Raw genomic sequence first — 15,262 nt, 5'->3', positions numbered from 1 at the left:
GACTAAATGCGTGTAGTCACTCGTCACAAACGCGGCTTCCAACTTGACCACCATCATCGCAGCCACTCGCCTTTGATTTGGCCTCTCCGCACGCGACGCATATTGTACATCTCCTCACCTACCGGTTCTGCTCCCTTGAGCCACGCGAGAGCCGTGACACCAAACCGGACTGGACACTACCTTCGAAGTGCGTGTCTTGCCCTTGCAGACTAACATACCGCTCATCGTCTACTTAGCTGCCCCGAAACACCCTCGAAAGATACCCTGTTGCACGATGGGCAACACCAGCAAAGGGTGCGACGGTGACTTCTACGCCAGCCCTCTCGCGAGTGCCGAATACCGAGTGGCGTCTCTTCAAAATTATCCGCAGACATCTCTGACCCCGCTACCCATACAACCCCTCCCCGATCTCCTTGCTCTTCGAGCAAACGAACTCGAAGAAATCAAACGTCACACCATCGATGTGAAGCGCGTCCATGCCACACTTTTTCCGGACGATCGCTTTCCTCTCAAGCCTCGCGCGATGGTCCGCGCCCTCGACCGAAATCTGTACGACCTGAAAGCCCGCAGATGGCTCTCGGCTCAGTTCTATCCACCTACCCCCCTCTCATCACTAGAAAGGGTATCCGCGACTGCCGCCTTCCTCAACGAGATCACGCGATGCTGCTGGCTTGCATATGCAGCTCTTCGTCTGCCATCATCGTTCACACCTCGACAATGGACCGTCGCGGAAACTTCGCGAACATCTGCAACGGGCGACGTCGACTCCCACTACAGCCTTGTCCTTGCCGACGCTGGTCTGCGCACACTTCGATGGCAAGATGTCCTATGTGACGTCGAGATCGTAGCAGATGCTAGCGAACTTCCCGAAGCGCTGCAGCGACTCTCGAGCGGCGCAGCGCACGTATTGGCCACGCAGGATGACCGCATCTTCCACCTAGGGCTCGCTCTCGCTGGTGACAAATACCAGCTGGCGTACTTCGACTGCGCTGGGCGCGTTCTTTCTGCCGTGTACGACATGCACGAGTACCCCATGTACTTTCTCCGCATCCTGATGGGCTTGACGATGCTCGACAAGTCATCGATTGGCAAGGACCCTTCGTTCGTCTCTCGCGGGGGGCAGCGATTTCTCACCGTCGCCAATCGCGAGTACGAGGTCATTGAGACTTTGGCCATCGACAAGAGGGTCATTGGTCACGGCACCGTATACTGGCGATGCCGTCGGGAGAACGGCAACGACGTGATAGTCAAGAGCGCATGGGCGAATGTGCACCAGTCGCCTACGGAAGGAGACCTCTTCCGAGCAGCGTGCAGTTGCAGGGGTACGCCAGAATTGGTCTGTGAGGAGAGAGTCTTTCGGTCCGACGGGAAACCATGGTCGACTATGTGGATCCGGGATACTTTGTCAGGTCAAGACCGACTGCGATTCATCCGGCGAATTCGTCCGCTTGAGCTGCGCCGCCTCGTCCTGGATTCGACAGGCCGTCCTTTGAAGGAGTTTGCGTCAAAAGACGAGCTGCTTTTGGTTCTCAAGGATACAATCAGAAGTACGTATAGCCAGTTAGATCCGTTCGAAGCATAACTGACTTTTCCCAATAGCTCACGAGACCATGTTCAGGTCAGGCCGTCGCATTCTTCAGTGCAACATCAGCGATACGAGCATCATGCTTCACCAACCATCGAGTTCACCTCGCCGACGCGGGCTATTCGTCGATCTCAGTCGCGCGGCCTGGGTGTCCGGATATGGACCAGACGGATTCGTCTCCGTGGGGTCTCGGACCGTACGTCTTTTACTTGAACGAGCGCGGCGTGAACTTCTCTGACGGCTCTTTACAGGATTGTCTACCATTCCAGGCATGCCATCTTACCCGACAGCCGGACTCCACGACCCATCACCTGCCGCAGCACGACCTCGAGTCCTACATTCACCTGCTCATGTACATATGTGCAAGCTACTCCGGCCCGTCGAACACGCCACGCAAGAACTTCGATATCCGCGATTCACCCATGGCCCCATGGTACAACTCCGACAGCGAGGAGAAGTGCAGGATTATGACCACCCTCCCCGACGTCGAGTTTCGCGGATTCCTCGACGACCTGTTCGACCCGTACTTCGACGACCTGAAGGGGCTCGTCTGCGAGTTGCGGACGCTTCTCTTGCGCAGATGCGACCGTGGCCGTCCCCCTGATCACGAAGACGTGCTCGAGGTGTTCGACCGCCACATCGCAGCGCTGCAGACTCCACCTCTTCAGCCCGAACCTGCGCCAGCTCCTCGCCAGCGCGCGCTCGAGATTCCAATGGCCGTCGAGACGAGGCGCAAGGGGTTCGTCAAGCGAAAGCTTGCATGCGCCCCTCTTGCCGAGCGTGCTGCTCTTGCGGCGGCGACCCCTCCACCTGCGCCCGCCATGCCTATCGCTACCCTGGCGTCGCCCACCAGTCCAACGGCCGCTCCAACTGCGCCCTCTCCTGTCGCGCTTCCTCCTGCTGTCGCCCGGCCTTCCCCTCCTCCGCCCCAGTCAACCTCGCGAACTATACCTTCCCCTCGACCATGCCCCTCAAGGCCGATGACCAGAGCCATGAAGCGGCGACTCGCGGAATCAAGACGGGCTGTGTCGCCCCCTAGCGATGATTCCGACCGTACGCTGGTGGATACGACGCCGGAGCGCAAGGGCTCTTTGCCCGAGAGTCCCTCGCCGAAGAGGAAACTGTCGCCTAGCCCTTCGTCGGAGGACAGGAGACCGTCGCCCCGCCGTAGCAAGAGGCTCGCGTCTCCTGACGCGCCCTCGGACGAGCCACCCCTGCAAGCAACGCGAGCTTCCAAGCGTCGGAAGGTCGCATAACGCGCTGCGCGTAGGCGTGCTCGTGCTCCCGGCGTGTTAGGAGCCCGGTACCTTCCTCTGCGTCCAGCGTCGATGAAGGTTGCCGATGGAGTTGATGCATATGCTGGAGGACTTCAGCGAGCGCCGCCTGTGTACGCCCGGTGTCGTGCTCGCTACGGCTGAAGCCACGGGGATATCACCACGAGCCCGTCGCATAGCGCCACTCAACGGACCACGCCTCTCCTGGAGAGAGGTCTGGGAAGCCGTTTCGTTATGTGTTATGTGGAGAACGTAGAATAGCATCCTCAGCCCGCGGCGCAGAGGGCGCCGGCGCGTCCGGCCTTGAATTCACAGAAGTTCTTGTTCAATGTAAAATACCCCAAATGTAAAATACCCCCAGTGTAGATACCATCGTGTTCGTGTTCGGACTTGTGTATATCTAGAATGATTTCTGTCCCCTGACAATGTATTCGACGACGAAATGTCCGAGGCCGTGATCAGTGTGGCGAGCATGGCAAGTGATGATCGGGACCAAACTGATGCGCCTTGTCCTGAACCTTCATGTCGGCACAACGCATATCGCGCCCTTGCTTCTCTCGCTACATATGCTGAACAGGTTCCATCCACCCTCTTGGTCATGGACTCTGCGCACCGCTCGGAAACGCGCCCATCTCAGCCTTGACCCGTATGATCATCCTTTGGGTCAACATTGCAGGCCAACGAACGACCTCCGTCCGACTTACTCAAGCGCATCTGAGAATGGACCTCGGGTCGGAGGGAAGGGACCAAAAGGCGCGACTCCGGACTCAGGCGCTACCTCCGCCGAGTACAGGTGCGTTGCGCGCTCAAGCTTTGAGTGCAGCGACTGACTCAGCCTGCAGTTGGGACCTATCCAAACTGTTCCTATCGTTCCCTATGATCTGAAGGCTAACCCCATCCCTCTCCTCGACCCACGTCAGCCTGTCAAGTCGAGCAACTCACCGGGGCACAACACTCAAGCACCCTCCTCCCATCCGGGCCTACAAGCTACGAGCTTCAACTCGTCGTCCGGCTCATCAAAACGCGGTCAGATCTGAGTCTCGCACCCTGCGTCTGCGTGGACGACGCGCGCCAATACAGCCCATAGCGATTCCGTCCACGGCCGAATTCTGCGCGCCGTTTCGCAATGCCCAGCGGAGGCGACATTTATCGCGCGTGCTCGAGCAGATAGGCACCAGTCAATGCGAGCAAGACCCTCCTTCAAAGCGCCACGCGCACGCTCTCGGCGCCCGCTCCCTTCAAGAATAAATCTTGCGCTGTCGTTGAACATGTAACTTCAGTCCCCCAGCGTGTCCGAGTCGAAGCCGCGCCGGCTGCGAAATTGTCCACCTTTTACATCCTACATATATCGACGTGCGTAGAGCACCGTCGTGGATGTATGTAGTACTTATTGAATATCCACCTTGCTCGTCTGGTCTTAAAGAACTTGGCGAGTTCCGTGCCCGGCACCCTGATCAACTCGAGGAACTTCATGGTCCAGGCGAGTGGAATCTCGAGCGGCTGCGAGAATGATAGAGGTCTGGCGATTATGCGTTGCGAGACCGCGACTAGTAGTGAGTGCTCTAGCGCTGTGGTAGCGCCTCTACTGAACGTCTTTCAGCACATTCAGGTCGAGTCTTAGAACAATGGACTGACGTACCCAGGCGCGACGCAATGGAAGCCGCACGTTCGCGACCGTCAGTTGAGCGTCAACAAGTTGTCGTCTTCATTCGCCTCGTCAAGATGTTCTCCAAGGTCTTCGGCATTGCTACGCTTGCCCTCGCGACGTTCGCCCCCGCGTCGCCGCTCGCACAACGTGGGGTCTCCGTTGACCCCGCCATGGTATGTCGTCCTTCTGCGCTTCATAGGGCTGGCACGACGCTGACGCTTCTGTTGTGGTACACGCTCTCCTGAGATGGCATGCAGTAGCTCGACTCCTCTTCGGAAGGGCGTGCTCGTGATCCAGCAGCACGACAAGTACGAGCTTCCTCCATTTCCTGAACCGCTTCACCCACTAACTACATCTCAGCTTCGACGACCTGAACAACGGTGTTGGAATTCACGCCGGGCATCGTGCCCATCCCCGAAGGGCGTCGTCTCTTCCCGAATGGTATAGAACATTATGGTATTTTCCTGTTGACTCATGACTCATGTAACAGTAGTATATTATGAGGGCTGAAGCCCGAATCTCTAACGAATCCATCTTGTTTCCTTCCCCCATCTTTGTGTGCCCCAAGTAAGTGTGGAATTATATTCCAGGTAAGTCTAGTCAGTCAATCCACTGCCTTCAATAAACGGCGACACTTGCAAGGTGTGTGCTCAGTACGCCACCCGTCGTTGGTCGCTGACGCGCTCGCCTGATGTACCGTGGACTCACCGTTCCAATTTTCCCTACATCATGCTGTGGGAGGCCGCTTGGGATATGCTGGTCGCACCCTCCGACTACCAGGCGCCCGTGTCAATCGCATCAGGACCGTCGTACGCGTTGACGCATGATCAAGCGGCGGCTTTCTCTGCACCTCAGCGATATATCCAATATACCCCTCGTCATTCGGGTGCCGGACTATTACCACGCAGCCACTCCGCCGTACACGCGCTCTCCCTCGGACGACCAGGAGTATGTCCTCGTGGCGCGCGCAAGTCGTCGCGCCTAGCGCTGATCTCTCGGACAGCGCATGTCTCTCTCGTGCCGTCTGGATCGACGAAGCGCAAGACGCGGGACTCGTCGGAGAGGGTCCTTGAGAGGCGGTCGAGGAAGAGGGGTACGGGATAGTCGTTGAGGCGATGATCATCTGTCGCTCGAGAACGACGCGATCTTTCGTTGGGCGCGAATGCCAGAGGATCTGCGGTGGAAGTGGAGCGCAGCTATTGCAGCTCAGCCGCTGGGGCCTGCTTTCGGAGCTACGACCCGCCGCTCGCCGGTGCAGGACCAGGACTTCTCGCGCAGTTTGGCATACGAGTCGGGGGCGCCTGCTCTCCGCACGCCATCTCTCGTGCGCCGCCGACAGTACCAATGCTACGGAGAAGACGTGCTGCGCCTGCACCCTCGCGCGCGCAAAACAGATGGCGTCGCGTAGAGCACCATGCTCTGCACGCATCTACGTCCTAGGGACCATCCACTTCCGCCGCTACCTACACGCCCACTCACGATCCAGAAGCGCGTCTCGCCAAGCCTCGGAAGAGGAGGAGCCAGCCTCGTCCCGGAAAATTTGCTCCGCGCCCTATCAACGCCACGGTCGATGCATACTGGGTCTGCGTTTCGCACGGCTGAATATGATGTCCGTGATGTCGACCAGAGCTTGCAATGGTATCATTGTACGAGATACGATATGAGCGTCTGTTTGGGGTGTACGCGCTAGTCGGCTGGCCCTACTGCCATAAGTCTCAAATCATCTACATCATACATGAGTGTGTACCGACGACTTCCCGTGATTCCGCTCTCCGTGTACCCACTGCGCCGACCATGATCTTGCACCTCTCCAAATATCTCTCACTCGAAACGACAAGGTTCGACGTCTCCTCCTCAGAAGGTCTACATTGGCAGCCGACCAGGGATGACCCATGCCACCGCTGACGCGCCGTACGCGGACTTCCAGTACGCAGGAGGCAGCAAAGCCAATACCTCTACTAGCGGATCCACCACCACCACCAACCGACAGCATTGTTGCATTCCCTGGTAGAAAGGGCCGAGTCGGCTTGAACCGCGCGGTCAGAGGATAAATTTTTAGGACACAATGCTTCAGAAGGATCATGAAAGTAAGACATAGAATATATGCTACGTAAACACTACACTCGCCGCCGCTTCAAGGGGGGCGTCACCTGCCGCGCGGCCACCTCAGCCTTATGTTCTTCTACGCCCTCTTCGGAGCCGTCCGCCCTCGCCCTCTCCAACCCTTCCTTAGAGCTCACCTGAGTGAGTGCCGTGTCGTCGCTCGCATGCGACGAATCGTGACTCGACCGCGATGACGACGTTGATGAGGATAGAGAGCTCGTCTCGGACGCATCGTCGCCCTCGCGATCACGCGGCGATGCCGGTGGCGGTTGCTCGTCTCGCGAGCTAAGCTTCCGCTTGCTGCCCGTCGGAGACCCCGCGGGAGGGCTCTCGTCCCTCTGCGAGCCAGCCGCCGAATCCGCGCGCGCATCCTCCCTCTCCTTCATATGCCGGTCGAAGATATCCAAGATGAGGCCGTGGCACGGCTGCAGGCCCGGCATGCGCGTGAGGATGCTGCGCAGATCGACGACGAGCTCCTTCAGGTCGTCGAAGTACGGGTCGAAGAGCTCGTCGAGGAATGCGCGAAACTCTTTGTCGTCGTACTCGCACATGACCTGCTCCTTGCGGCAGATGTCGCCGGTGTACCAGGGACCCATGGGAGATTCCTCGATGTCGAAGTCGGGCCGGGGCGTGTTGGAGGGGCCCGAGCAGGTAGCGCAGATGGACATGAGAACGTAGAGGAAGGACTCGAGGTCGTGCCACGGCGCGTGCGGCGCCGCGCTGTGGGGCAGCAATAGTTCGCACGCCATGAACGGCAGTGTTCCCTGCATGTTGGTCAGCAACTTATCGGGTAGGTAATGCGGCCGACGTACCACGTCATGAGAGATAGGAGCGAGGTTCGTCTCGGATTTGCTGTCGTATTGGACGAAGGCAGCGGCGTCCAAGTCAACGAGGAGTCCGCGGTGGCCAGGAGGAGCACCGCGATCACGAAGCATCACGTTGTTGTCGCTGATATCGCAGTGCAGGATACCCCTTGCCTCGTACAGCCGCTCATGAGCTGCAGGAACGTAAGACCTCCGCGTATCGCAGCATAGTTTCTGTCTCACCTACGATAGAATCGGCGAAGCCGCCGAGAAGTTCATCCTTGGATTCAAAATCCTGCAGAGGCCGTCCACACGGCTGCAACACAAAGCGGCGCAGCTCCATCTTCGGTTGGTCCTCAAAGACTCTCCGAAGCTGCGGGCCCTGCAGGACGTCTCGCAGCCAAAGCGTATTCTGCGGAAGTCCATCGCGGCGCAAGACTGCCTCCTCGCAGACCAGACTAACCACTCCGTCTATCCCGGCGGCCTTCCTGAGATAGTCGCCTTCGCTCGGGCGGTAGCTCGGGCTCAGAGCTGCCCATCTGTTCTTGATGACGAACTGCTCGCTTGTATCGGGCCGACGACAACGCCAACAGATTGTCCCCTTGCTGAGAATGTCGCTGATGAAGGAAAGGAGCTCCACAATCTCGTACTCCACGCCACCGACGGCCACATAGCGCCGACCATCTCGTAGGATGATCGAGGTGTCCTTTCCAACGTAAGAATCGTCGAGCAGGGAGAGGCCCATAACGGCGCGGAGGAAAGGCCCTGGTTGCGTGTGGACGTTGAATACGCCGCAAAGAACGCATCCAGAGCGGTCGTAGTACGCGAGCTGGAATGAATCGCCCGCGAGAGCAATACCGACGTGATACATGCGAGTCGCCTGTGCGGCAAACACGCTTGCGGCACCGCTGTGCAGTCGCCGTAGCGCTTGAGGCATCGACTCCGCATCCGCGGCGATCTGCACATCGCAGACAACGTCGGCCCAGTGCGACACCTTTGAGACGCGATCGCTCTCCACGAGCGCAATCCCGACGAACTGCGTGCTGTCCCCATCCGGCAGCGTCCTGGAGCTCTCGGTCACAATCCACTGACGGCATGAATGAGGCGGTCGCTGATTGGGGAATCGCAGGGAGCAGCGGTAGACAATGGTATTCAAAAGCTGCACGGTCTCCTGCGCTTGGGCGGCGGCATGGACGCGGAGAGATGGGGCTGGGTACTTGAGCCATTTGCGATCATTTGCGCTATAGAGGACGTCGAAAAGAGAGAGGAAGGAATCCTTAAGCGGTTCGGGGAGCGCGTCGTCAGGGATGAGCCTGGTCACTATGCCTCCGATCTCGTGGGCCGTTCTCTCGAGACGCGACACCACTTTTGCATCGGGGCAGAAGCGCGAGCGCAAGGTGCAGATAGACGTGGAGGAACTTTCCGAGTGACTTGACGATGCAGAGGCGACGGAAGGGGTTGTCGATACGATTCCAGAACTGCACGTCTGAGCCGGAGATGTCATTGTCATGGTGGCTTGAGGCTCAGTCAGCCCTAAGCTAGAGTGACAGATGATAGATGTCATTACCTTAGACAAGAGGGAGAAAGGTCAGAGTGGAGACCGGAGATTTTGCAGATAGACGCGCGCCTGGATGATGGCGGCAGGGATCAAGTTGCAATGCAAAATGCGCGTTACATAATCTCATTCCATGTGGCGTCGCTCGCGATGCTGCGTCCTCGTGGTCATCACCTGACTGCCACGCGATGTCCTTGATGGGATATAGGTTGCAATCCTCGATCGTCCTGCACTTGCTTTTGGTCCTCCACCGTCTCGCGCAATACACTTCTCCGAATCAACCGCTCTCGGTGCGTCTCTGGCTATTTTTCGCGGACATCGACTGACCTTACCACGCAACAGCTCCCGCTCTCACGGATAACATGCTCCAACCTTTTCCACGACGACCTACCACGCCAATGGCTATCAAGCGCTCGTCGCTGCCTGACCAAGTCAACCTCACTGCACGACTTCCGCGACACCCTTTCAATACCCACGTACTCGGTCATCACGACTACATGGAGCAGATCTACACCAACGAGTTCTCGGGCGGCGCCATAGTCAAGGGCGTGAATGACCTGCATGCGGTTCTTTTTCCAAAGGACGACTTCCCTGCTCAGCTTAAGCCTGCTAGTCTACGCAGGGCCTGTGTAGCGCGGGGCCTGTATGATGATGTACAGAAGTGCTGGACGCGTGCACCCGACTTCTCTATTCCATCGCAGGAGCCGGCCATAGCCAAGTTCTTCGAGGAGATCCTTGAGATATGCAGATCGCTCCTACCGCCCTCTCTACAGCAGGACCTTGACAAGCGCTACTGGACGTCTGCATTCCGAAACGACACACTGCCCGGTGGCGTCATTGACCGTAGGCCTGATGTTGTCGAACTCGCACTCAATCTCGATCAAATATGGGAGAACTCGTATTCTGATGCACAGATAAAGAGCAGCTCCAGAGATACAGAAGCTGCAGCCAAGCAGCTGCATGATGGCGCACTCAACTGTCTCTCCACACAAGACAATCGACTGTACCACATCGGGCTCGGCGTGATACAGCAACTGTTGTTCCTGTCGTGCTACGATCGCTGCGGATGTGTGCGCTCCAGGCCCATCGACATTCACGCGAAGCCTGAGGTGTTCCTCTGGGCCCTTGCCGGCTTGAGCCTGCTGCCCAAGGTTCATCTGGGATTCGACATGTCTATCACGAGAGACGACCTCGGGCATCGCATCGTCACTGTCCAGGCCGTCGAGTACATCATCGTCCAGCAGCTTAACCAGCACATCAGCATCCACGGCCGTGGGACAGTTGTTTGGCACTGCAAAAAGGTCAAGGGCGGCCAGGACGTCGCCATCAAGAGCGTCTGGATAGACACAAGCCGAGCGCATAACGAGATTGATGTCCTAAAGTTGGCGAACTCCAAGAACGTGCCTAATGTTCCGACTCTGGCGGGTCACGAGAACGTTAAGCGCATGGGAGTGAATGCATCCACCGCGACCTTCCGCGCGCAAGTATGCACGCCGGACGTTTTGGACAAGATCGAGGTCCGGGAATACGTGCGCTTCGTCATGGAGCAGTACGGCTCTCCTCTGGGGACCTTTGCGAGCACGGCCGAGCTTTTATCTGTAGTATTGGACGGTGTCGAGGGTAAGTCGCTCCATATTGATGCCTCATCCCTAACTGAAGCGTTCTTGCAGGTCACTTCGGCCTATACAAGAAATGCGACTTCATACACGGAGACATTCACGAGAAGAACATACTCATCAAGGATCGCGAGCGAAACAAGTTCGGTCTTAGGCGCGGACTCCTGGTCGATTTTGAGTCTGCTTGGAAAATTGGAGAGAATGCGCGTGATAAGGCCGCAAAGGGCCTCAGGAGTGTGCGTCGTCAGCTCATTCATATGATTCGAGCTAATATATTTTTACAGTGCCCTGCGTCGCATATGTCGTGCGGATACCTCACCCGCTACGAGTACAGGGACCCTACGGTGGCCGATGACCTTGAGTCATTCTTCTACGTTCTACTGTGGCCCTGTGTCCTTCAAGAGGGTCCTGACGGCAAGCTGCGCACCGACGACTTCGATCTCATGTCAAAAGAGATGGGAAAGTGGTTGTCTAGTGACATGCGGGTCGTCGGCTGTCTGAAGAAGGACATCATGCAGAATCAGCCCGGGGAGCCGGATATATTCCGCAACTTCCTCGATGACCACGTCCACCCATACTTCGCGGGCATGAAGGATTGCCTTTGCGAGCTTCGCTCGGTTGTCATGCGCAGAGACCCTCCGCCCACTCATCAGGATGTCATAGACGTCCTCCAGCGGCATCTTCGCGCCCATCTGCCGTCGGAACATCTGCCTCACCACCCGAACCCTTCGAGTAACGAAGAAGACACTTTGAGCTTTACTGTGGACAGTGCCAAGCCTTCGAGCTCGGACATCGTTCGACCCGACCAAGGAGCCCCGCCTACCCGGCCTAGCGACGACGCTCCCGAAATTGACGTGCACAAGGGGCCATGGCAGCCGCAAGCGGCGGCGACCAAGTACTCGAAAGGCGTGAGCTCCCCTCCGACTACCCGGACTGGTGCCAGTGAGTGATCATGACTGCGCTCTTTTTGACCGTTTTGCATATATTCTGACTGTGCCTTTACAGAACGAACTGTGGATCGTTCGACAACGAGGCGGGGAACACGGCAGTCAAACCTGAAGCGCACCGCAGAGCAAGCTACCGATTCGGAATCGGGATTTCTGTACCAGAGAGGCTGCACCGAATGTCTCAAAAAGGTGAGGGAGGGCGAACCTGGCTCGATCAAGTGCAATGGTCAAGGGTGCGACGTAAAAATTGTGAGTTACTGAAGCCTGGGATCAACGTTCAGTACTCAGTCTGTCTTTTCTTAAAGTTCCATCGGGAATGCGTGAAGGACTTCATCACGGGGCCGGACAGTAGTTGGATTTGCGATGGATGCTCGGAAAATCCGGGGCGTGCTCAGAAGAAGTCAAAAAATCAAAGCGCCACTGACAGCAAAGAGCGCACCGCCAAGTCCGCCTCCAAGGTTTCCAAAAGCGCTTCCAAGACCTCCAAGTCCGCCTCCAAAGCATCCTCATCCACCAACGCCGCAGATTCCGGCCCGACGCGCGTCACCACATCCGAGGACTAAGGAAACAGCGTTGGCGGCGATGACAGCGGAGTAGGCAAGACCCTCTCCACCCCATACTCCTTGGACTTTAGATTACGATCGTCTTCAGAGCTGCCATACAGCCGCATACAAATACGATGTATCGAATGTCATTCATGAATTTAATCTCTGGCTAGAGTGTTCCGCTTTGTATTCTAAGTCCGACGATAAATATGTCTCTGAGTCCCCCGACTTACTAGGACTCGTATATCCTCAGTAAATCTCTTCCTCCCGCGTAAGTTATACGGGACGTTTTCCAGTCCACAACGCTCCTCGTCGTGTTGATGGATAACATCGTGACCAGTCTTGGCGATCATTAAGCGCGGTCTTGCATACGAAAGACTGAATCTACGTCCTAAGCCGTCTTTTTCAAGCCATGAGAGTCCTTCACTGGTGGGATCAATACGTCGAGCGAGACCTGCTACGTTAGAGACTCGCACGATATCCAGGGAGTAAGACGAGGGTGCAGAGATCAGGTGTACACAAAATACAGGTATATACAGATCTAGATGCGGTTTGCGCGCTATCACTCGACTCGTCGCCGCTTCGAGGGTTGCGTTATCAGCTGCACGAACATCCTGGACTTATCCTCTTCTCTTCCATAATCACGCTCTCCATCCGAAGACACCGCGGCGGACCCGGATTGCGAGGTAAGCGGCATGCGCTTGAATTCATCGAGAGAAGGAAATGGGTCGCTGGAGGAAGAGGAAAGGAGGGAGAAACTAGAGCGAAGGGAGCTGCTCGAGCGAACTGGGCTGCTATCCAGAGCGGCCTCGCGCGAGTCATCGCTGGATGAAAGGGAGGTTCTCGAGTCTTTGATGGATGGCATCGGCCGGCTCGAGTCTTTGCACCCGCGCGACGGCGACTGGCCGCCAGCGCTGTCGCCATCGCCATCGTGATCGTCCCGTGAGGCATACTTCCGCTTGCTGCTCGCCGAAGGCCTCGCCGAGGAGCTGCCCGCCGAGGAGCCCGCGGAGGGTTTGCCTCTCGTAGCACCAGCTGAGGAGTTGCCTGTCGAGGGACCTGCGGACGGGCTACCCTCCGATGGGCTGCCCTCCTTGCGCGAGTTGGCAGCCGCGCCCTCGCCGCGCGCCGCAACTCTCGCCTCCATGCGCCTCTCAAAGACCCCGCAGACCTCGTCATGGCCCGCCCGGAACGGTGGCGTACGCGTGATGACGCGGCGGAGGTCGACCACCAGGTCCTTCAGGTCGTTGAAGTACGGGTCGAAGAGCTCGTCGAGGAACGCGCGAAACGCAGCGTCGTCGTATCCGAACATCACGCGCGTCTTGTGCTCATAGTCGCCCGCAAGCCAGGGCCCCATGGGCGAGTCGTCGATGTCGAAGTCCTCGCGCAGCGTGTCGCACGGGCCGGAGCAGGTCGCGCAGATGTACATCAGGACATAGAGGAAGGACTCGAGGTCGTGCCAAGGAGCGCGTGCCTCGGCGCGGGCGGGGTTCAGGACGTTGCAGGCAATGAAGGGGTGGGTTCCCTACAAGCGCGCGTATAAGCCAGTACACGACACCATCAAACGCACACCGCGCATACCTTGCTACAACCCTTCGGGCCCATTTGAGTTCGCTCGTCCACGAAGACGGCGCAGTCGAGGTCGACTAGCAGACCTCTGGATCGAAAGTACTCGTCGGGCTTGCGCAGCATCACATTGTTGTCGCTGATATCACAGTGGAGGATGCCTCTGTCCTTGTACAGACGATGATGTGCTGCGAGCAGTGAGTAGACCGAGTGTTTCCTGAAGAAAGCAAAAAACGCACCTTTATCGCATCGTGGAAGCCACCCAGTAGCTCATCCTTGGACACGAAATCCTCCAAGCCCCGCCCGAAGGGTCGCATGGCCATGCGGCGCAGTTCCATCCGTGGATGGTCGCGAAGGATGGCGATGCGCCCGGGCACCTGCAGAGCGTCCCGCAGCCACAGCGTATCCTGCGGCAAACCATTGGCGTGCTGAACTTCGTCCTCACAGACAAGCTGCGCCACGCCATCAATCCCCGTCGCCTTCTGGAGGAGTTTGACTTCCTTGGGCCGGTAAGGGTCGAACACCCGCCACTTGCTCTTGATGACGATCTGCGCGGAAGAGCCAGGCATGCAGCAGCGCCAGCAGATCGTCCCTTTGCTGAGGATGTCGCTGTCGGCGGAGAGGCACTCCACGATCTCGACTCCGCCCAAGGTCGTGAACTCTCGCCCGTCGCGCGAGACGATCGAGGTGTCTTTGCCGAGGTACGAGTCGTCGAGATATGAGAGACCCATGATGGGGCGTACCAGGGTCCCCGGATGCTCGTGGACGTTGTAGAGGCCCGACAGGACGCATCCGGCGCGGTCGTAGTACGCGACCTGGAATGAGTCGCCCGCAAATGCGATGCCAACGTGATACATGCGCGTCTCCTGGTGGTAGAAGACACACGCTGCGCCGCTGTGCAGGCGCTGCAGGACTTCCGGCATGTGATCGGCGTCCGAGGATATTTGGACGTCTTGGACGTCGCAGGGGACATTGGCCCATGAAGTCACGTCTGCGCGAGGCTCAGTGAGCACGATACCGACGTGCCAGTCCTTGTCGCTGTTCGGTAGCGCCCTAGAATCCGAGACCACAGTCCATTGCCGACGTGGGCGAGGCGGTTGTTGGTTTGCGCAGCGCAGTGAGCAGCGATAACTAATCGCGTTCAGCAGCTGCGCCGTCTCGCGCGCTTGGCAGGTATCTGAGAATACGTCAGCACTCGCCACCTATGGCGCTCCAGCTAGCCTACCTCAGCTGCACAGAGATACTCCTCCGGAATGAAGAAGCCTCGTCCAGAAGTACTAGCGGAAGATCGTGTTTGCTGAGGTAATGTTGGTCGGAGGTGGTGATCAACTCGCGAAGCGCGGGCTATCTTAGGGCCTGTTCGGTAACGGAAAACCAAATCGTGATTCCGCGGAAAACCGAGATATTGTTGCCTGTTTTGGAAGGAGAATCGTGAGAGCGAAATACCTGAGAGAAAATCGTGATTCCCGCGTGAGGCGAGTACGGTGACGCGGAGAGCGGGCCGGGCTCGGCTCACGGAGATGATGAAGAAGATTCCCACGAGGTTACTCTGTAACGAAGTCTCGATTGAAAACCCTTGCCCTCCTCCCTTGGAGGAGGGCCCTTTTATACCTACAGCTG

The 15,262-nt window shown here is 57.7% G+C and overlaps 6 protein-coding genes across 6 annotated transcripts; 4 read left to right on the top strand and 2 right to left on the bottom strand.

The window, feature by feature from the left end:
• Positions 1-31: 31 nt before the first annotated feature.
• Positions 32-3,314, top strand: SCHCODRAFT_02686193 (uncharacterized protein). Its single transcript, XM_003033042.2, has 4 exons — positions 32-187; positions 237-1,547; positions 1,600-1,781; positions 1,837-3,314. Exons 2-4 carry the CDS (start codon positions 275-277, stop codon positions 2,839-2,841), a joined length of 2,460 nt encoding a protein of 819 aa, XP_003033088.1. The 5' UTR covers positions 32-187; positions 237-274; the 3' UTR covers positions 2,842-3,314.
• A 1,236-nt stretch (positions 3,315-4,550) lies between these two features.
• Positions 4,551-5,057, top strand: SCHCODRAFT_02617398 (uncharacterized protein). Its single transcript, XM_050344810.1, has 2 exons — positions 4,551-4,815; positions 4,868-5,057. The coding sequence occupies exons 1-2, from the start codon at positions 4,754-4,756 to the stop codon at positions 4,983-4,985; spliced, it is 180 nt and encodes a 59-aa protein (XP_050200897.1). The 5' UTR covers positions 4,551-4,753; the 3' UTR covers positions 4,986-5,057.
• A 267-nt stretch (positions 5,058-5,324) lies between these two features.
• SCHCODRAFT_02617396 (uncharacterized protein) lies at positions 5,325-6,384 on the top strand. Its single transcript, XM_050344809.1, has one exon. The coding sequence runs from the start codon at positions 5,670-5,672 to the stop codon at positions 5,913-5,915; it is 246 nt and encodes an 81-aa protein (XP_050200896.1). The 5' UTR covers positions 5,325-5,669; the 3' UTR covers positions 5,916-6,384.
• Positions 6,385-6,536: 152 nt separating this feature from the next.
• On the bottom strand, positions 6,537-9,064 carry SCHCODRAFT_02617393 (uncharacterized protein). Its single transcript, XM_050344808.1, has 4 exons — positions 8,981-9,064; positions 7,657-8,928; positions 7,423-7,607; positions 6,537-7,374 (listed from the first exon to the last, which is right to left on the bottom strand). Exons 2-4 carry the CDS (start codon positions 8,921-8,923, stop codon positions 6,625-6,627), a joined length of 2,202 nt encoding a protein of 733 aa, XP_050200895.1. The 5' UTR covers positions 8,924-8,928; positions 8,981-9,064; the 3' UTR covers positions 6,537-6,624.
• Positions 9,065-9,366: 302 nt separating this feature from the next.
• SCHCODRAFT_02746160 (uncharacterized protein) lies at positions 9,367-12,196 on the top strand (the record flags this gene model as incomplete). The annotated part of the gene is made up of 5 exons (XM_003033041.2): positions 9,367-10,588; positions 10,639-10,820; positions 10,869-11,526; positions 11,590-11,780; positions 11,837-12,196. 5 exons carry the CDS (start codon positions 9,367-9,369, stop codon positions 12,092-12,094), a joined length of 2,511 nt encoding a protein of 836 aa, XP_003033087.1. The 3' UTR covers positions 12,095-12,196.
• A 298-nt stretch (positions 12,197-12,494) lies between these two features.
• Positions 12,495-14,565, bottom strand: SCHCODRAFT_02534593 (uncharacterized protein; the record flags this gene model as incomplete). Its single annotated transcript, XM_050343572.1, has 3 exons — positions 12,495-13,601; positions 13,658-13,830; positions 13,878-14,565. 3 exons carry the CDS (start codon positions 14,563-14,565, stop codon positions 12,639-12,641), a joined length of 1,824 nt encoding a protein of 607 aa, XP_050200894.1. The 3' UTR covers positions 12,495-12,638.
• Positions 14,566-15,262: the final 697 nt, after the last annotated feature.

Source organism: Schizophyllum commune (genome assembly GCF_000143185.2).
Source record: "Schizophyllum commune H4-8 unplaced genomic scaffold SCHCOscaffold_4, whole genome shotgun sequence".
Taxonomy (NCBI): domain Eukaryota; kingdom Fungi; phylum Basidiomycota; class Agaricomycetes; order Agaricales; family Schizophyllaceae; genus Schizophyllum; species Schizophyllum commune.
The sequence above is the reverse complement of the archived record's forward strand: the minus strand, read 5'-3'. Positions and strand labels throughout refer to the sequence as shown.